At 37.6% G+C, this 22,691-nt stretch overlaps 1 protein-coding gene across 1 annotated transcript in view; it reads left to right on the top strand.

Moving 5' to 3' along the window:
• Positions 1-21,469, top strand: part of LOC121377513 — a 35,612-nt gene extending 14,143 nt beyond the window's left edge. Inside the window, exons 8-17 of the mRNA XM_041505527.1 lie at positions 1,010-1,112; positions 2,635-2,738; positions 4,607-4,711; positions 7,260-7,356; positions 9,489-9,613; positions 11,679-11,771; positions 13,983-14,068; positions 15,883-15,952; positions 18,991-19,107; positions 20,550-21,469. Coding sequence (XP_041361461.1) covers positions 1,010-1,112; positions 2,635-2,738; positions 4,607-4,711; positions 7,260-7,356; positions 9,489-9,613; positions 11,679-11,771; positions 13,983-14,068; positions 15,883-15,952; positions 18,991-19,107; positions 20,550-20,681 — 1,032 coding nt within the window. The 3' untranslated portion in view covers positions 20,682-21,469. The remainder of the gene's footprint in view (positions 1-1,009; positions 1,113-2,634; positions 2,739-4,606; positions 4,712-7,259; positions 7,357-9,488; positions 9,614-11,678; positions 11,772-13,982; positions 14,069-15,882; positions 15,953-18,990; positions 19,108-20,549) is intronic.
• The last annotated feature ends 1,222 nt before the right edge of the window (positions 21,470-22,691 follow it).

The following is a 22,691-nucleotide window of genomic DNA, read 5'->3' as shown; positions in this document are numbered from 1 at the left end:
TATGTTTTAGAAGATAGTATAAAATCGTAATTTGAACCATTCAGATAAAATTGTAAGTATGTTTTAGAAGATAGTATAAAATCTTAATTTGAACCATTCAGATAAAATTGTAAGTATGTTTTAGAAGATTGTATAAAATCTTAATTTGAACCATTCAGATAAAATTGTAAGTATGTTTTTGGAAGATAGTAATTTATAATCCTATTTTGAACAATTCAGATAAAATTGTTAGTATTATAGAATCCTAATTTGAACCATTCACACATGTATGTTTTAATCTGAGCCATTCAGATTTTAAAAAATCCCCAAATCTGTAATAAAAAATAATGGAGAAATTAAAAAACATTTTTTTTAGAAGTTACTATACAACTATTATTAAGAATATTTCTATCCAATTCTAAGTGTGTTTTAGAAGATAGTATTTAATCCTGACTTAACCATTTACATAGAAATTTGTATGTTTTAAAAGAAAATATAACTATAATTAAAAATTGTAAATATATTTGAGTAGTTAGTATATAACTATTATTTGAAATCGTTTTATCAAATTTTTATTTTTTAGAAGATTGTATTTAATCCTAACTTGAACTATATTCAGATAAAATTGTAAATATATATATTTTAAAGAAAATATACATGTGACAATAAAATAACTGAGAAAATAGCAAATATGTTTTAGAAGTTAGTATATAAATCTCTATTAAAAATCATTGTGTTAAACTATGTTTTATAATTTAGTATTTATATCATTAAAAATAATTCAATATGGCAACCATTCCATTATATTGTAAGTATTTTTTAGAAAATAGTATAAATCTTTATAAAACTATTCTATTATTAAAAATATTAAACTATTATAATTTTGACAAATTTTGTTTATTGTCTAACTAGAAAATATACCCAAAATGTTTCAAATTATAACAATGTAGTTTTTATTCTTTTACAATAATTTAGCATTTTATTACTGGTTTGAGATTTTGACAGTTATTTTTTTCTGATAATTTTAAAGGGACTGAGTCCACCTGAAATCTACCTGGAGAAAATCTGCTACACTCTTGAGATGATCTACACCAAGATGGAGTCTTTGAGCCTTGACCTTCAGGATATTGATGGTGAGTTCGTAAAAACAAAATCTCATAAATTATACTATGAGGTCACTTCTGCCGTATACTACAGGCCTTGGTGGCGTCATGGTTAGGCCATCGGTCTACAGGCTGGTAGATACTGGGTTCAGATCCCAGTCGAGGCATGAGATTTTTAATCCAGATACCGACTCCAAACCCTGAGTGAGTGCTCCGCATGGCTCAATGGGTAGGTGTAAATCACTTGCACTGACCAGTGATCCATAACTGGTTCAATAAAGGACCATGGTTTGTGCTATCCTGCCTGTGGGAAGTGCAAATAAAAGATCCCTTGCTGCTAATCGGAAAGAGTGTAGCCCATGTAGTGGCGACAGCGGGTTTCCTCTCAAAATCTATATGGTCCTTAACCATATGTCTGATGCCATATAACCGTAAATAAAATGTGTTGAGTGCATCGTTAAATAAAACATTTCTTTCTTTCTTTCTTTCTTTCTGCCTTATACTAGTTTTAACTGAAACAGTTGGCATTCACACTTGCATTTTTAAATATTTTACACAAACTATATTCTGAAGTATTTCAGCTTTATTTGTTAAGTTACACGATTTTTAACTGGTTCACTTACAGCAGTTTAGTTAAACTAGTTTAAAATGTAAGTGTGAACAAAGTTTAGGGGATGAGGGAAGGATGGTTGCAATGAATGAATGAATAGATGGATGAATGAATTTTGGGGTATTGAGTGGTGGGTATTGATGGAGCGATGGATGGATGGATAGAAAAATGGACACGATTGGATGAAATGAATGGATGGCTGGATGAGCTGAAGAACTGACAGATTTATAGATGAATGGATGGATGGGTTTGTGGGTTGGTGGGTGGATGGCTGGCTGGGTAGGCGGATGGCTGGCTGGCTGCCTGGGTGAGTGGGTGGGTGGGTGGATGGCTGGCTGCCTGGGTGAGTGGGTGGATGGCTGGCTGGCTGGCTGGCTGGCTGGCTGGTTGGGTGGGTGGGTGGGTGGGTGGATGGATGGATGGATGGATGGTTCGTTGGTTGGTTGGTTGGATGGATGGATGGATAAATGGATAGATAAATGGATGGCTGGATGGCTGGATAGAAGGAAGAATGGAGATTAAGAGGTATATTGGAGGGAGAAATGGCATGAATAGATGAATGGGGATGTATCAACTTTCTTTTTATACAAAGTATCTACACTAAACTTGACAAATGTGAGTGAGTGAGGGGATGTGCATTTGTGGTGGGTGGGGTCCATATTTTTGAAACAATCTCAGCGCTACAAAATCGTAAAACCATTGTATGCTATGACGTCACTGTGTCGTGTGCTATATAGTGACGTCACAACCTAAGATGGCTTTATGATTTCGTAGCGCTAAGATAGCTTTGAACGTCCCCAGCCAGGACAGTAAACGTGATACTGGTTGTGGCAATGGCAGTGAGCTTGATTTAAATACCAGTTTCACAATGTTTACTTTATGGATCTGCGATATATCTGGTTAAATCAGGCTTGTATTAATTTTTCGTCTTTAAATTTACAGATCGAAGATTAAATGCGATGGCAGTCGCTGCACGGAAAATGTTTCCAGGAATCACAGCACGCGATTATTCACCTCCCAGAAAGAAAAAGGGAAGAAAAGGAAAGGTAACTCTAATTTTGTTTCCGTTATATAACAGCAGTGTTTACTTGAAAAATATCTTGATGTTTTTATGAAACTCAAACCCCTTCTCTGTTTTTGTTGTGTACAAAATACTTTATAGAAATTATATTTTAAAATGGTGATTATTTGTTTATGATAACGCAACCAGTGCAACCAATTGTTTGTTTTTGCATCAAAGAAAGATGTCAACTTTTCAAAAGAAGAATTAATGCTTGTAAATATACTGCTGTCATTTTTGTCTAATGAAATAAAACGTTGGTGTGGTTAGTGTCGATTATAATAGTTTAGGCATAGTGTAAAAATGTTGGGGAGATAACTCAACATATTTTAACAGATTGTTTTTTCTTTTTTCTTTTCTTCTTGTTTCTTTTTATCAGAAATGAGAAACGCAAGTTTGTTCAATGAGTTCATTTCATTATGAAGTAGTGAATCCTAATAATATTTTTTTATGAATAACAAGGGCCATCTCAAAATGTTTCAACCGCAACTAGAAAGAAAGAAAGAAAGAAGTGTTTTATTTAATGATGCACTCAACACATTTTATTTACGGTTATATGGCGTCAGACATATGGTTGAGGACCACACATATTTTTTTAGAGGAAACCCGCTGTCGCCACATATGCTACTCTTTTACGACAGGCAGCAAGGGATCTTTTATTTGCGCTTCCCACAGGCAGGATAGCACAAACCATGGCATTTGTTGAACCAGTTATGGATCACTGGTTGGTGCAAGTGGTTTACACCTACCCACTGAGCCTTGCGGAGCACTCACTCAGGGTTTGGAGTCTGTATCTGGATTAAAAATCCCATGCCTCGACTGGGATCTGAACCCAGTACCTACCAGCTTGTTGACCGATGGCCTAACCACTACGCCACCGAGGCCGGTACCACAACTAGAAAGAGACAATGAAATGACGTCATAATTCACACGCACAGACTGAGCTAGGACTGGGGAAGCAATGTCATGTTATGACATCAGTTCTCCAAATTACGTCATTACACTTGTTAGTACAGGTGTGCTTCGAATGATTATTATTAACTTGCTTATGTTGAACCATGTGGATGATAAAGTGTTGTATATTTTGGATGATCCATTTAAAGAAAACAATAAAAGTTATTAAAAAGGGCACTTCAAATGGGCACAGGTCGAGTCTAGCAAGACTCGAGTCTCTTCACAGGACTCGAGTACCCGTACAAGGTGGAATACAATGAGCAACTATAATACAATGGAAAATGTACAACTATAATACAATGGAAAATGTACACAATAATTATATAATCTTACACTTGTTTCTCGTTTTTAAACTGGCTGTCTGTCCGTCACAACACTTCTAAATGCAACACAATGGCATGATTTGACATCCATGTTCAGCGCTGGAATTATGATGCATAATGCTATTTTATTTTATTCCTTAATCTCATCATCATCTAGTGTTGGGTACTCGGGTCTGGGTCGAGTTTGACCTTCGAGTACTCGAGTCCAATATTTTAGACTCGTGGAGGCCCTACTCTGGATCTGTCAATGTGTCATTAAGATTTACACCCCTGCACGTGCTGTAACCTCACTGTGGTGCAGGGGTGTAACATTCTCTTTGAGAATGGCCAATACAGCACAAATTGAAATTTTGAGTAAAGGTCAGTATCTATCTGTGATATTTGTGTTTTTGCACAGTTCTTTACACTGTTTTTATTTAAATCTTGAATTTTTATATTGATGTTGATCATCACCTTATTTGTTTGCATTACCATAGTTTGACACCCAATAGCCGATGTATTTTTCGTGCTGGGGTGTCGTTAAACATTCATTCATTCATTTTAAGATTTACACAGCTTAAAAATTCTTGTGTTTCAGAAGAAGAGAGCTGACCGTGAGAAATCTCCATCATGTTCCCACGTGAGAGGGATAATCACGAACGACATTGTCATAGAGAGACTCACAGACGATATGATAGCACTGGTACATGTGGTTTTATTGTTATTCTGTCATCGTCAGTTCAGCTTGTAACTCTAGAGGATCTAAATGTAAAATGCAACACTTTCATATATACATGTACTTAACACTGTCATACTGAACACTGTCAGCATACTTCGTTTTAGTCCACCCTACCTGTCCAACTGTAGAGGACTATAGGTTCCGTCTCTGTCCTTTGTCTCATTGTCTGTCTGTCTGTCTGTTCCGTCTGTCTGTTCCGTCTGTTCCACATATAATTTTCTGGGTTTTTTTCTTCACAATGCCTCAAGATAGTGAGCTGACATTTTGTGTATAGTTTTCTAATGTAATGTTACAGATCAAGTTTGACTTTGATGGTGGTTTACCGATTATTGACAGATTTATGGCCCTTGAACTTAAGAGATACGGAAATATGTTTGCAGGACTTTTTTTCACAATGTTACAATTCTGAGATTTCATGTACAGCTGTAACATGTTCTGTTACAGATCAAGTTTGACTTTCATGGTGATTTACTCATTTTTCACAGAATTATGGCCCTTGAACATAGGGGATACGAACATTTGTTTGTAGCAATATACTACTAATATTTGTTGGTGTTTGTAAAATATTGCCAGTATACTGCCTAATGATTAATGTTACCAAAATAGTTTGGAATTGTATGAATTTGGGGTCTTCAATAGTCTGCAATTTTGTGTAATCTTGATTGTATGAGGGATGGTCAATATAAAAGATCCCTTGCTGCTAATCGGAAAGAGTAGTAAATAAAATGTGTTAAATGCATCGTTAAATAAAACATTTCCTTCCTTCCTTGATTGTATGATGACTATGAACCCTGATTCACTATGGTTTTTGACTCAGAATTGTGGCACCAATGACAATTGCAGTATAATTTGCAGTAGGGTACTGGCTGTTGAAGAGATCATATTTTTGGTTTATATAGATACTGGTTTAAAATTGCTGTAGGCAGTCTCGAAATTGCTGTGGGTATGCATTTTGCCTATGTCAAAACAGGCTGGTAGGTACTGGGTTCGGATCCCAGTCCATGCATGGGATTTTTAATCCGGATACCGACTCCAAACCCTGAGTGAGTGCTCCGCAAGGCTCAATCGGTAGGTGTAAACCACTTGCACCGACCAGTGATCCATAACTGGTTCAACAAAGGTCATGGTTTGTGCTATCCTGCATGTGGGAAGCGCAAATAAAAGATCCCTTGCTGCCTGTCGTAAAAGAGTCGCCTATGTGGCGACAGCGGGTTTCCTCTAAAAAAAAAACCAGTGTCAGAATAACCGTATGTTTGACGTCCAATAGCCGATGATAAGATAAAAAATCAGTGTGCTCTAATGGCGTCGTTAAATAAAACAAACTTTACTTTACTTTATGTCAAAAACAATTCAAAATGGTATAGTTAGCAAATTCTTAAGATCAAGCCCTGTATTGGGATGCAAATCAAGATATGATTTTTATTTCATTTCATTTCCAATTATTTTTGTGCTTATATTAATAGTATATCCACTTAAGGTTCAAGCACGCTGTCCTGGGCACACACCTCAGATATCAGGGCTGTCTGTCCAGGACAGTGGGTTAGTTGTTAGTTGTTAGTGTGAGAGAAGAGGGTGTAGTGATCTTACAGCTGCCCACTGAGTTGTTGAAACTCACTCTGGGTGGGAGCTGGTACCGGGCTGCGAACCCTGTACCTACCGGCCTTATGTCCTGATGGCTTACAGGGTTTGAATTTTTTTTTTTTTACCACTATCCCAAAGGAATAGTGAATTTCAAAAAACACTATTCCATCTAAAAATGTACTATCCCTTCAATTATTAATGTACGTCGCCCTGTACAACATTGCGTAACGAACAATTGTTTATATACCAGTCTATGCATTACTGTGTACTAGCTGGAATTACAAACGAACTCACTCCAAACATTAGTCTCGATCAAAAAGACGTTTATTGTGTACCGGTAAGTGCATGAGAAAGGTCTTAGTAGCGCGAGGATTTGTTCTGCAGAAATATCTAGCTGAAGAAAAAGTGTAAGTGGAATAGTCGCAGGCGATTTTCGGTATTCCGAATATTGGAAGAATTGTTTTACTATTCCGTTTCGAAATTTACTATTTGCGGAATAGCATAAAATTCGACCCCTGACTTAATACAATTTTTAAACTTAAAGTTTGTTTCGTTTAACTACACCACTAGAGCACATTGATTTATTAATCATCGGCTATTGGATGTCAAACATTTGGTAATTTGGACATACATACCTGTATGTAGTCATAGAGAGGAAACCCGCTACATTTCTCTACATTTAAAGGGATCTTTTATATACACCATCGAACAAACAGGTTAGAATATACCACTGCCTTTGATATACCAGTCGTGGTGCACTGGCTGGAATGAGAAATAGTCCTATGGGCCCCACCGGCGGAGATCGATTTCAGACTGACTGCACATCAGGCGAGAGCTTTACCACTGGACTACATCCCGCCCCAGATATGGTTTTTAATCATAGAGGATGTTGTATATTTGGAGGTTTTAAATTTTTGTTTTTGTTTTACAGCTCAGTAAGGAGACAGAAATTCGACAGCTGAACTTGGAGAGAGAGAGAACCCTGGAGAAAATTAGTGATTTAAAAGGAAGACTGAACGACTTACAGGGTAAGCTACTATAAATGTACATGGTTCCAGGGCCAGATCCAGGAACTATTATGGGGGTGAGACTAAGGTGAAAAGGAAACAGGAACCAAGTTGTAAAAAGGGCAACCCAATATAAATTTCTAAACAGAGAAAGAAAAACAAAAAGAAACACTTGAATATATTTAGGGGGTGGGGTGTAGGGGGGTGGGGGTGGAATGGGCCCATCTTTGAATCTGCTTCTGGGTTCAAAATATTTGCAAAAGGAAAGAATTGTTCCCCTTGTCCCATAATTTAAAAAAAAGTAAAAACTTAATCATTATTTGCAGATGTCACCTTGTCTTTCCAAAGAGAGATTGTACATTGTAGTCACAAGGAAGAAAGGAAGGAAATGTTTTATTTAACGACACACACAACACATTTTATTTACGGTTATATGGCGTCGGACATATGGTTAAGGACCACACGGATATTGAGGGAGGAAATCTGTTGTTGCTGCTTTATGGGCTACTCTGTTCGATTAGCATCAAGGGTTCTTTTATATGCACCATCCCACAGACAGAAAGTTACATTCGATTTTTTTTCCGTCAAATCTCCGATTCATTATAATGATTTACATAAGGTTTTATAAATTTTAATTAAAGTTGAATTAGTGAAAAGTGAATGTGAACATTGACTTGAAAGGGATAAAGTGGTTTCAGTGTTACTGTGTGTGTGGATTTCAGAGGAAGTTTGTGATTGTGTGATATTATTCTTGGAAAGGACAGGTCATGTAATTGTGCACAAAGGCGTATGTGTTTTCGCGCGTGTAAGTTGTCGGTTTGGTTTTTTTGTCAAATGTGACAGAGCTGCGCTCTTTGTTGAGCATTCTCTGCTATAACTTCTAATAGAAGCTTTGTTTTTGTGGCCTGTCATATATATTATGTGTGTCAGTTCAAAACCGGAGTCGTTTAAAGCCGGAATTGTCACTGTCACTCACAGTGCAGACGATATTGGGATAAAAATAGAATTCCTCTAAAACATAGTTCCGGTAATAACATTCTGTTTTTATTTGTTTACCGAAAAGGTGCAGTTTTCAAGTTCATTCATGTAAGAATGAACGTTGGTTTTTCAGATCAAATAATAGCGTTTTAACCAATCCAGACGCCTATTACAAAACAGTAATTATAAAATGGAATTATTTTGCCTTAAAATTACAACTTTGTTGTGTATGCACTGTTTCAGACAGACAGAATATTACCTGTGTGGCTATTAAATGCTGTTTATCTGAAGGCTTGAAATTCATTTTGTTTTGAGTAGAACCAATCTTTGCTTCTTAGATTTCAAGTTGAAAGCAAGTGCTAGATGCACTTCACAAAATTAGACCCCTGTGCGTGCTGTGACCTCACCATGGTGCAGGGGTGTAACATTCTCTTTGAGAATGGCCAATACAGCACAAATCCCCTTGTTTTTTTCGAGATATAATTGAAATTTTGAGTACAAGTCAGTATCTATCTGTGATATTTGTATTTTTGCACAGTTCTATAAACAAAATTTATTTAAATTTTGAATGTTTATATTGATGTTGATCATCACTTTGTTTGCATTACCAGTTTGACACCCAATAGCCGATGTATTTTTCGTGCTGGGGTGTCGTTAAACATACATTCATTCATTCATTCATTCATTCATTCAAGAAATTAGACTTAAGGGTATATAGTGTGGAAGACTCGAGACAAATATCGATTAAAATATAAGATTTATGTCCTTGTTTCTGAAGACTAAACAATTATCGATATATATCTGAAATACTGTTCAAAATAAGCTGGATGGTAAGAAATCTCTTTACCTGTATTTGGGGCTGGATTTAGCTCAGTTGGTTGAGTGCTCGTTTGAGGTGCTTGTGTCGCAGGATCGAACCACCTTGGTGGATCCATTCAACTGATTTTTTTCTTATTTTTTTCTTATTCCAACCAGTACACCACAACTGGTCAAAGGCCATGGTATGTGGTTTCCTGTCTGTGGAAAAGGCCATATAAAAGATCCCTTGCTATAGCGAGTTTCCTCTGATGACTCAGAATTACAAAATATTTGACATCCAATAGTCGACGATTAATTAATTTAATCTATGTGCTCTAGTGGTGTTGTTAAACAAAACAACCTTTACCTGTATTCAGGTGAGAAGATTCTGGCGGATGCTCTCAGTGCCAGGTGTTACTTTGAAGACCAGAAGGACAACGAGAAACCGCACCAGTTCCGTCGACAGCAGAGTCAGCTCTACAACACGCTCAGACCAGACCCGGTATGTCCCTTATTAGGTTATGTACTTTCATCAGTTCATCATTCTGATAATACATCCACATGTCAATTTTTCCATAGATCGACAAATCAATCTTTCAGTTTTTCAACTATCCATCCATCCATTGACCAGTCCATCTGTCCATCCACCCATCCATCCATCTTTGCATCCATCCATTCATTTATTCATCCATTCATCCATTCATCCATTCATCCATCCATCCATTCATTCATCCATCCATCCATCCATTCAACCATCCATCAAACCAACAAACCATCCATCTGTCCATCCATCCATTCATCCATCCATTCATTCATCCATCCATCCATTCATTCATTGATCAGTCCATCCATCCATCCACCCATCCATCTGTCCATCCATCCATTCAGCCATCCATCTATCCATGCATATGTACATCTATCCATCCATCCACGCATCTGTTCTTTCATCCATCCATGCATATGTACATCTATCCATCCATCCATGCATATGTACATCCATCCATGCATATGTACATCTATCCATCCATCCATCCATCCATCCATGCATATGTACATCTATCCATCCATCCATCCATCCATCCATGCATATGTACATCTATCCATCCATCCACCCATGCATATGTACATCTATCCATCCATCCATTCATCCATCCATGCATATGTACATCTATCCATCCATCCATGCATATGTACATCTATCCATCCATCCATCCATGCATCCATCCATGCATATGTACATCCATCCATCCATCCATCCATGCATATGTACATCCATCCATCCATCCATCCATGCATATGTACATCTATCCATCCATCCATCCATGCATATGTACATCCATCCATCCATCCATCCATGTATATGTACATCTATCCATCCATCCATCCATGCATATGTACATCCATCCATCCATCCATCCATCCATGCATATCTACATCTATCAATCCATCCATCCATGCATATGTACATCCATCCCTCCATCCATCCATGCATATGTACATCCATCCATCCATCCATCCATCTATCCATGCATATGTACATCTATCCATCCATCCATCAAATCCATGCATATGTACATCTATCCATCCATCCATGCATATGTACATCTATCCATCTATCCATCCATCCATGCATATGTACATCCAATAATCCATCCATCCATCCATGCATATGTACATCTATCCATCCATCCATCCATGCATATGTACATCTATCCATCCAGGCATGCATATGTACATCTATCCATCCATCCATCCATCCATATGTACATCTATCTATCCATCCATCCACCCATCCATGCATATGTACATCCATCCATCCATGCATATGTACATCCATCCATCCATCCATGCATATGTACATCTATCCATCCATCCATCCATCCATGCATATGTACATCCACCCATCCATCCATCCATGCATATGTACATCTATCCATCCATCCATCCATCCATCCATCCATCCATCCATGCATATGTACATCTGTCCATCCATCCATCCATCCATGCATATGTACATCTATCCATCCATCCATCCATCCATGCATATGTACATCTATCCATCCATCCATGCATATGTACATCCATCCATCCATCCATCCATCCATGCATATGTACATCTATCCATCCATCCATCCATGCATATGTACATCTATCTATCCATCCATCCATCCATGCATATGTACATATATCCATCCATCCATCCATCCATGCATATGTACATCCATCCATCCATCCATCCATGCATATGTACATCTATCCATCCATCCATCCATCCATGCATATGTACATATATCTATCCATCCATCCATCCATGCATATGTACATCTATCTATCCATCCATCTATCCATGCATATGTACATCTATCCATCCATCCATCCATCCATACTGTGCTAATGGAAAAATGTAGCGGGTTTCTTCTTATGATTACACGTCAGAATTATCATTTATGCCATAGCTGATTATTCATTAATAGATGTTCTCTAGTGGTGTTGTTAAACAAAACAAACTTTAACTATTACAATTTGAAAAACAATGTTGACAACTGTTTTTGTTGTTGTTTATTTAGGATTTTGAGATGAATCTTGATGAGTTAGAAGATGCACTACAACAAATCAACAACCATCTACTCACAGACCAAGAGTTCAAATTCCTCTATTTTGTGAGTGTTTAATAGAGAGACTTTCATTACCCAGTCTAAGAATTGACACACCAAGATGCTTTCCGTTCTAATATTCACTGTCCTATAAAGATATCATTGTGTTTTGAAGCATGTTGGATATGCATTGGGAAACAAGTGCAATGTTTGTGGTAAAAGGACAGCCGAAAAACGCATAAATGCTTTGGATATAATTAATATGGTTGAAATTTTAGAAAAGTTAAAATTATAGAAATGTTAACAAAAAAAGAAGCCAAGTACCAGATTTTACATAGAATTATACCAAGAAACACCTTTTTACATAAAATAAAACTGATTGATTCTAGTATGTGTAACTTTTGTTCACATGAACCAGAAACACTGCAGCATCTATTTTATGACTGTCCTAAAGTCGTTGAACTCTGGAGTATTATAGAAAAATGGTTATTACAAAAAGGTGATTATACCCAGTTGAATAGGAACACAGTCTTATTTGGAATTATAAATAGTAAACAATATGTTTGTAAACTGGTTAATTGTTAATGTGAAATATTACATATACAAATCAAAATGACAAAAGAGTACACTAAATGAAACTGGTATCAACAATTTTATTAAAGATAAGTTACAAATAGAGAAATACATATATTACAAAAACTGTATACATGTACATACAGAATTCGACGACAATTGGGAACTCTGGTTAAAAGTTCTAGAAGGCCACAACTGAGACACTTAGTACTTTTGTTATGTGTATAATTTTAAGTATGACGCCAGTTTGGAAGTATATCTATAACTTCATTTGAAGTTTTCTCTTTTGGATCTTTTTATTTCCACTTTCGTCACTGCTCCTTTTTTATATATTAGTACATTGTTTACCATGTATTTTGTAAGGTAGTGAATTGAGGGCACCAACCCTGACACTATCATAACATATTTCTGGGGCAATAAACTATTTATTAAAAAAACAAAACAAAAAACAACCCAGCTAATATTATATAAAACTATTTATTCTATAACTTACCCATGATATCCATGTCATAAACACATATGATCATTTAGTGTATTAACCTGTGTAATAATGGTATGCAAATTTAGAGGTAAATGCAAATTTGCAAGGTCTCTAGGTAATAATGTGTTGCTGTGAATGGATCATTTGTTTACAAGCCAACAAGACCTGTATACCTCAGCATAACGTTTTCATAAGATTTTGTTAAAATGCGTGACATCAAACTAAATTGTGTTAATTGTGATGGCGTCATATTACTGATGGAGGCGACTTTAGTACTGTGATTTACTAAATATCGAACGAAAATATTATTTTAGATCTGAAGTGATATAGGATAAATAGAATTCACTACTCGTGTGTTTTAATATATAAAATGTCAACCTTGTCTAGTTAATCGGCATTTATCTTAGCTGAGCCTTGAGAAGTAGTACCAGTGGCGTAGGAAAGTGTCAAAAAGTAGGAGGAGGCATACTTTTATATTTATACACTTTTGACTGGCCTCGGTGGCGTCGTGGCAGGTCATCGGTCTACAGGCTGGTAGGTACTGGGTTCGGATCGCAGTCGAGGCATGGGATTTTTAATCGAGATACCGACTCCAAACCCTGAGTGAGTGCTCCGCAAGGCTCAATGGGTAGGTGTAAACCACTTGCACCGACCAGTGATCCATAACTGGTTCAACAAAGGCCATGGTTTGTGCTATCCTGCCTGTGGGAAGCGCAAATAAAAGATCCCTTGCTGCCTGTCGTAAAAAGAGTAGCCTATATGGCGACAGCGGGTTTCCTCTGAAAATAGTGTCAGAATGACCATATGTTTGACGTCCAATAGCCGATGATAAGATAAAAAATCAATGTGCTCTAGTGACGTCGTTAAATAAAACAAACTTTACTTTATACACTTTTACACTATTATAAAGCAAATATAAAGCAAAATATCTGAAAAGGGGGGGGGGGGGGGCACATGCCACTTTGCCCCCTCTCCCCGACCCCTCACTTCCTACGCCAGTGAATACTGATTAACGTAGACTCGGTTGATATTTTTCATATTAAAAAACATCTGTGACAAAGCCTCTATATAATATTTGTAATATTTTAACCAAAAATCATAGACAGTGAACTAGCTGGTTTGCACGAAATCCACTGTTTGTATATTTTTTATTACAGCTAGACAAGTTGACATGAACAGTGGCTGTAATAAATGGACTGTAATACGATGTTATTATGTTACAGATTCTCGATCTCCCAGGAAGAAGGAGAATAAATTTCAGACTCTTCTCCGTTATCGCAGCCTTGTCAGAGAAAGTCACACAGCTTGAGTATGTATTAAATAGTCTGTCCCTGTCTGTCTTTTTTCTCTCTATCTGACTGCCTTCCTATCTACCTGTCTGTCTGTCTCTTTCTTTGTCACTCTCTCTCTCTCTCTTTCTCACTGTCTAACTGCTTTCCTATCTATTTGTCTGTGTCTGCCTGTCTGCTGCCTAATTCCAATCTATCTGTCTGTCTCTCTCTCTGTCTGATTGCCTTCCTATATATCTGTCTGTCTGTCTATGTCTGCCTGTCTGTTTGTATGCTTGCTTTCCCCTCTCTCTGTCTCTCTCTCTGTCTCTCTCTCTCTCTCTCTCTCTCTCTCTCTCTCTCTCTCTCTCTCTCTCTCTCTGTCTGTCTGTCTGTCTGTCTGTCTGTCTCTGTCTCTGTCTCTCTCTCTCTATGTGTGTCTGCCTGTCTCTTGTTTTTTGTCTTTCCATGTCTATCAGCCTATCTCTGTCTCTAAGTGTATGTCTGTACATCTGTCTTTTTGTCTGTAGATCTGTCATTCTGTCTGTACACCTGTCTTTTGGTCTGTCTGTCCATGTGTCCAGATCTGTTTCTGTTTATATATTTAGATCCGGTGTGTTATCTTACATAATATGTAGAACCACAAAAAGAAACATTAATTTAGTTTTCTATATATTTATTTAAAATTGTTCACTTTGTTTTAGTGTCTTACAATGATCAATATCTTGATAATTTTAGGCCCATATTATCAGTCTATATTTACCTACCGACCGGCCTCGGTGGCGTCGTGGCAGGCCATCGGTCTACAGGCTGGTAGGTACTGGGTTCGGATCCCAGTCGAGGCATGGGATTTTTAATCCAGATACCGACTCCAAACCCTGAGTGAGTGCTCCGCAAGGCTCAATGGGTAGGTGTAAATCACTTGCACCGACCAGTGATCCATAACTGGTTCAACAAAGGCCATGGTTTGTGCTATCCTGCCTGTGGGAAGCACAAATAAAAGATCCCTTGCTGCCAATCGGAAGAGTAGCCCATGTAATGGCGACAGCGGGTTTCCTCTCAAAATCTGTGTGGTCCTTAACCATATGTCTGACGCCATATAACCGTAAAAAAAATGTGTTGAGTGCGTCGTTAAATAAAACATTTCTTTATTTCTATTTACCTACCGGGGTAATTAATTTTATCATGAAATTATTGTTTATTAAAATGGTGGGTTTGTGTTGTTGTCCGGTATAGATGTAAACATAATTAATCGGTTACAGGGAAGATAATAAATTACATGTTTAACATATAGTCAAGAAAATAAATGAATGGCCAGCAGACATTTTGGTCAATTTTTGGTAGTGTCATATTATCAGAACAAGTGTTGATCACATTAATTTTCTAAACATTAAATAAATTTTGAAATGCACACAAGCTTTGTATGCTTTGTACCCCCTCCTCCATTTCATTTCAAGTTATTTCCGTGCATATATCCAATTAAGGTTCAAGCATGCTGTCCTGGGCACACGTCAGCACAAAAAAACTAACACAAAACCCCCCAAACCCCCCCCCCCAAAAAAAAGTGTTTTGTACAATGTACATATGTATTAAGAATAATACTGAAAATACCTACTGGGGAGCAGTCATTTAAAGTAAAATGATATCTACTGGGGAGCAGTCATTAAAAGTAAAATGACATCTATTGGGGAGCAGTCATTAAAAGTAAAATGATATCTACTGGGGAACAGTCATTATAAGTAAAATGATATCAACTGGGGAGCAGTCATTAAAAGTAAAATGATATCTACTGGGGAGCAGTCATTAAAAGTAAAATGATAGTAATGTATTAACCTGTTCTATATTTGTTCTTCAGTCCAGTGATACGGAAGCTTATCAACAAGTTTGACTACAATGCGCTCAATGTAAAGATGGACAAATGCAAGGTATGAGTTTTCTTCCTATTAGTTAGATAAAGTATATAAATGCAGGTGCATGCGCAGGTAAGGAGCGGAACATATAGTGGTAAAGTGCTCGCCTGATGTGTGGTCAGTTTAGGATCGATCCTCATTAGTGGCCACCGGCCTCAGTGGCGTCGTGGCAGGCCATCGGTCTACAGGCTGGTAGGTACTGGTTTCGGATCCCAGTCGAAGCATGGGATTTTCAATCCAGATACCGACTCCAAACCCTAAGTGAGTGCTCCGCAAGGCTCAATGGGTAGGTGTAAACCACTTGCACAAACCAGTGATCCATAACTGGTTCAACAAAGGCCATGGTTTGTGCTATCCTGCCTGTGGGAAGCGCAAATAAAAGATCCCTTGCTGCTAATCGGAAGAGTAGCCCATGAAGTGGCGACAGCGGGTTTCCTCTCAGAATCTGTGTGGTCCTAAACCATATGTCTGACGCCATATAACCGTAAATAAAATGTGTTGAGTGCGTCGTTAAATAAAACATTTCTTTCTTTCTTCTTTCATTAGTGGCCCCATTGGGCCATTTCCCATTCCAGCCAGTGCACCATGACTGGTATATTAAAGGCTGTGGTATGTGCTGTCCTGTCTGTGTGATGGTACGTAGCTCAGTGGTAAAGCACTTGCATGATGCGCAGCCAGTCTGGAATTTATCCCCGTCAATGGGCACGTTGGACTATTTGTCGTTCCAGCCAGTGCACCCCGACTGGTATATTAAAGGCTGTGGTATGTGCTATCCTGTCTGTGTGATGGCACATATAAAAAGATTCCTTCCTACTGATGGAAAAATGAAGTGAGTTTCCACTCTAAAACTATATGTAAAAATTACCAAGTGTTTGACATCCAGAGACAATGAGTAATTAGTCAATGTGCCCTAGTGGTGTCGTTCAACAAAACACTTTAATTTATGAGCAGGAATGTATTCGGGAGGGTGGGGTGGGAGGGGGGTCTAGACTGGTGAGCAACATTTCTAGGTGGGGTTGAGGCCCCAGAAAAATACATTAAAAAAAACAAAAAATGGTTGAGCAGGATGAGGGTTTTGAACCCCAAACCCAAACACCCTGTTCATGTGCCTGAAATTTTAAAAAACATATTTCATTATTATATTCTATGTTTTACTGCATGATAAAAAAACAAATGAAATTGGAATATAATGCTTATACCTGCGGTAAGTTCAGCCAATAATGTGTGTATAACACTTGCTGGGGACAGTTTTTATGTAACACATTAAACCAAGAACCACTTTGGAAATCAGTCAAATTGTTTTCAATGTTTAAGAAAAAAAACGGGCTGGCTGAACATAATAGGGGTATGAATTCCCATCTGTTGCTAGGGTTTCATTTCTTTGCCGGGGTCATGGGGTCATCCCCAGGTCATTTGTATAATAGTATTTGACAGCTGCATCCTGGTGATGTTATTTTTTCTTAAGATAAATATCTTTGGTCTTTATTTGAAAGTTGACTGGCCTCGGTGGCGTTGTGGCAGGCCATCGGTCTACAGGCTGGTAGGTACTGGGTTCGGATCCCAGTCGAGGCATGGGATTTTTAATCCAGATACCGACTCCAAACCCTGAGTGAGTGCTCCGCAAGGCTCAATGGGTAGGTGTAAACCACTTGTACCGACCAGTGATCCATAACTGGTTCAACAAAGGCCATGGTTTGTGCTATCCTGCCTGTGGGAAGCGCAAATAAAAGATCCCTTGCTGCTAATCAGAAGAGTAGCCCATGTAGTGGCGACAGCGGATTTCCTCTCAAAATCTGTGTGGTCCTTAACCATATGTCTGACGCCATATAAAATTAAATAAAATGTGTTGAGTGCGTCATTAAATAAAACATTTCTTTCTTTATTTGAAAGTTAAACTTTGTTTTGTTTAACAAAACCTTTAGATTAGAGTGCATTTGATGAAAAAAATTTGGTCATTCTGACATACATGTATACATGTATAGTCTTAGAGAAGAAACACACTTCATTTTTTTCCATTAGCAGCAAGGGATCTTTTATATACATTTTTCAACAGACAGGATTGTTTTATTAGATATTTTGTTATGTCTATATGGATTTTGATATGAGTTTTTAATAATGAAAATATACTGGTGTTTTTTTCAGTTTCATATGGAATTTTTTTTATAGGATGTTAATTATATGATTTTTTGTTGCTTTCTTCTATGGGCTTTTTGATGGTGAGATGTTAAATTAATAGTCATTAATAGTTAAATGGCCACATAACCTACTTATTTTAGTGCAGAAGTATGATGAATTTTACTTCAATATTAAGTAGTTTTTGGTCATCTTATATGAACATTCATGAGTGTATATATAAGTGATAATTATATTAATTAGAGATGCGAATCAAAATTTTAAAGGCCCACTATTTAATTTTTTTGGATGTAAATTTCAAAATATTCCGCTTAATTTTTTTCTGTCCCGGGACAGGTCCCTGGCTATCCAGAGTGAGTGAGTGAATGAGTGAGTGAGTGAGTACATGACTGAGTGAATAAATGTTTAACGATGCCCAGCACATATTAAATGAACAGCTAGAAATACTTGAATATAACTGTGACAAAAAGAAAGGTATATGAAATGTAAAAAATGGCCTTTAAATTTAAGGTCCATTCAAAACTGGCTTTAAATTTAAGTTCCATGACAATATCCCTATGCAGAAGACATTTGTTTGATAATGGTGTTTAATATGGAATTTGATGAGATGTTTTATTAGGGAGAGTTTTTCTCTTTTGTTTTCTTCTTAATTAATACCAGTATACCCTATGAAGACATAAAGTTGGGATGGGATTTCAATATTAGATTTGATATTTGAATAAAGAATTCGCCTCTTCCCCCCCAAAAACCCAACCAAGAAACAAAAAGCAACAACAACAACAAAACCCATCAAAATGCACCGAAAAAAGAGGGTTTAATAAAAAGTATTGTTATTTGAACAACAGTACATTAAATAAATACAATAAGATAACAAATATTTAGATACATGTATTTCTCAATGCGTTTTTCTATTTCTTCAGGAGCTGTTCAGTCTGTTGATTGATGATGAGTTATCTACCCCTCGTGGTGGCGCCTCGGCTACAAGCCTGGCTCTGGAGCTTACTGCAGGTGGACTCAAACCAGAACATGTTAGCTATGTAAGTTCTTGTAAATTTGTTTAAACTTTTGGGGTGATATTTTGTCCTTTGTTTGCTTTGGTTTAATTAAGAAAAAAGATGGACTGAAGCAGAAACTTTTATATTTTTGATATAATTAATGTATATGTTTCTACTGATTTTGCTACAAAAGTATTTTGTCATCATTTTGTTTACTTGGGCAAAATGATCAAACAATCAAACAGATGTCTTGAAATAGCCAAATAAGCAATTCCATTAATTCAGACACAGAAGACTGGCAAGTAGAAATGATTGGCTGTAAAGTTTATTTTGTTTAACAACACCATATATGGTCGCAATCCAAGAAGATATTACTAACTGTAAAAAACGTGCCTGAAACACCCTTTCATTTCATTGTTTTTAACATATTTTCGTGCTTATATCCAAGTAACGTTCAAGCACGCTGTCCTGAGCACACACGCCTCAGCTATATAGGCTGTCTGTTCGGGACAGTGGGTTAGTTAATTGTTAGTGGTTAGTGACTCTATAAGAGGGTGTCGTGGTCTTGTGCACTTTTTCGGCGATGGAATAAAATGTTATTGGCTGTGAGTTTACATCATGTATTTTAATTTTAAAAATATTTGTAATCTCAGGTGGTACGCAGCTGCGTACCTGCATGTATGGAAGCTAGGCCTCTGCCTACCCATTGAGTCATTAAAACACGCTCTGGGTGGGAGGCAGTACCGGGCTGTGTACCCTGTGCCTACCAGCCTTATGTCCGATGGTTTAACCATGACACCACCTAGGCTGGTAATAGCCTTCCAGTATTGCTCTCCCCTTGAAATGTCTTAAGATCTCACTACACAGTTTCATTATAGGAGGAAATGACGTACACCTAAACTGTTATTTTTATTTAGGTCTCACTACACAGTTCACTTCCAGGTGAGAGTTCATTGATCACGGTCCACTATAGTTCCTAACTGTGACACATGTTGTGATTCACATATTCATTTCTACTAATTGGGGAAGAATTAAAACAATTTGTATTTTTCAATGGTAAGCCTTCTGTCTGGATTTGGCCCATGTTGTTTTGTAATATTGTGCACTGACTTTTGGGGACATGGGTGTATAACGGAAGAACTGGCCTGTGTGAATCGGTTGCTGAACCACCTGTTCAGACTGGTACTACAGCCAAATGTGGTCATATAGCAAACAACTGAGACTGAAATGTTCTTAATTTTGGAATGAAAATTAATGCTTTTATAATGTATGTTCGAAATGGTGTACATGTACCTGTATGTTCTTGGCACCAACGAGAACCCGTTCTATTGGCAATCTTCATTTGAAGTTGGGCAGTTAAATTTAACATGAATTTCAATGGAAGATGACATCTGTGTAGTAAAACCTAAGTGTTACATGTTAAAGAGGTTGTTTCATTTAGAATTACAGTGTTATCAATACTATGTTTTTTGTTGTATATTTAGGTTCTCAGCAAATTCAACCGAGAAGGAAAAGGAGTGTTTGACTTCATGGATTTTGTCACCTACATCCCACTGTTTATAGAGATCCACCAGCGAATTGTGAAGGACCCTCTTTGTGAAGACAAAGACCTTTAGAAAACTGCCACTATAATTATAAAACAGTCAAATCCACTTAATTGCATACATGTAGCTCTGGTGCATGCCAAAATTATGCAAATAACCAACATCCAGTACTTATCTGCATACAGAGCATCAGTGTGTGTAGGATATGGGTGGGTACATTTCATTTCATTTCAACTTATTTTTGTGCTTATATCCAATTAAGGTTCAAGCATGCTGTCCTGGGCACACAAACCTCGGATATCTGGGCTTTCTGTTAAGGACAGTCGGTTAGTTGTTAATGGTTAGTGAGAGAAAAGAGCGTTTAGTGGTCTTACACCTACCCATTGAGTCATTAAAACTTGTTCTAGATTGGAGCCGGTACCGGGCTGCAAACCCAGTACCTACCAGCCTTATGTCCGATGGTGTAACCACGATTACCACCGAGGCCGGTGGGTGGATACATAAGAGAACCTTAGTGTATCAATGTCAAGGACAGTGCCTTACAATGTTAGTATTGGTTGTTATTTATACCTCAGTCCATTGTTCAACCAATGAGATATCTATTGTATACACGTATGTAATACGCAAATGTTGAATTTAGTAATTTAGTAATACTAATTCACAAGAAGTCATACTAAGACGTAATCTCATATTTGCTCAAAGTGTGATACTCATCACAGACAAGTTTGTATTGGAGGTGGAGAAATAAAGTAAAACTGATAAATAATGATTAATATATGGATTTCAAATAGATGAAGAAATAAATAAAGTTTGTTTTGTTTAACGAAACCACTAGAGCACATTGATTAATTAATCATCAGCTATTGGATGTCAAATAGTTAGTAATTCTGACTCGTAAACATCAGAGGAAACCCGCTACAATTTTCCTAATGCAGCAAGGCATCTTTTATATGCACTTTCCCATAGACAGGAAAGCACATACATGTACCACGGCCTTTGTTCAGTTGTGGTGCACTGGTTGGAACGAGAAAAAACCCAATCAGTTGAATGGGTCCACTGAGGTGGTTCGATCCTGCGACGCAAACAGCTCAAGCGAGCACTCAACCGACTGAGCTAAATCACGCCCCAAATAGAAGAACAATATACTTGTAGTCCAGATGGTATGTGAATGAATTGTGCACTTTTTGATAACCGCATGAAACTTGGCACACACACACTGCACATCATAGAGATTGGAGACATTCTCAATATGTGGTGGCAATGGCGGCCATTTTTCAAAACTGCTACCATAGCAATTTCGCTATATTAAAAGTGGTGTCAGTTTGGTTGTCTGGGGGATGGAAATATGCATGTATCTGAGGGCCTGGCTTAATTCACTGAACTCGCATGACTTTGCGATCTCGCAGTGCAATGCTAAAAGACTTGCAAAGAGGATGATTTGTTGTCTAGCAGAGCCTAAGCGACCTTTGCGAATTAGATGCTTCCCAGAGAACATTTTTTTTTTAAATTTCAGGTGTTAAAATTCAGGGCGTTTTTTTTGGTTAGCACAGTAATAAAAACAACGTGAGTGGGTAGGGCATGACTCCTGCAACCCTCTTTAGAAGAGAGTGATACGCAATCTACTTTTGATAACGGGCAGGACGTAGCCCAGTGATAAAGCGTTCACCTGATGCGCAGTCGGTCTAGGTTCGATCCCCATCGGTGGACCCATGAGTTATTTTTCGTTCCAGCCAGTGCTCCACAACTGGTGTAACAAAGGCCGTGGTGTGTACTATCCTGTCTGTGGGATGGTGTATATAAAAGATACCTTGCTGTTAATACAAAAGAATAGCCCAATATCTCAATATCTGTGTGGTCCTTAACCATATGTCTGACGCCATATATGTAACCATAAATAAAATGTGTTGAGTGCGTCGTTAAATAAAACATTTCCTTCTTCTGATACTTTTAATAATGGGACGTGCTGTCCTGCCCAGCGATTGAATCTCAGATTCGGACTATTCTGATTCATCATAAATTTAGCTTTCTCATATTCATAATTTTAATACTGTAACGGCCAGCCTCTCCCCTCCCCATTCTGTT

This window comes from Gigantopelta aegis, chromosome 7, assembly GCF_016097555.1.
Source record: "Gigantopelta aegis isolate Gae_Host chromosome 7, Gae_host_genome, whole genome shotgun sequence".
Taxonomy (NCBI): Eukaryota; Metazoa; Mollusca; class Gastropoda; order Neomphalida; family Peltospiridae; genus Gigantopelta; species Gigantopelta aegis.
Note: the sequence above shows the minus strand (reverse complement) of the source record. Positions and strands in the feature narration are given on the sequence as shown.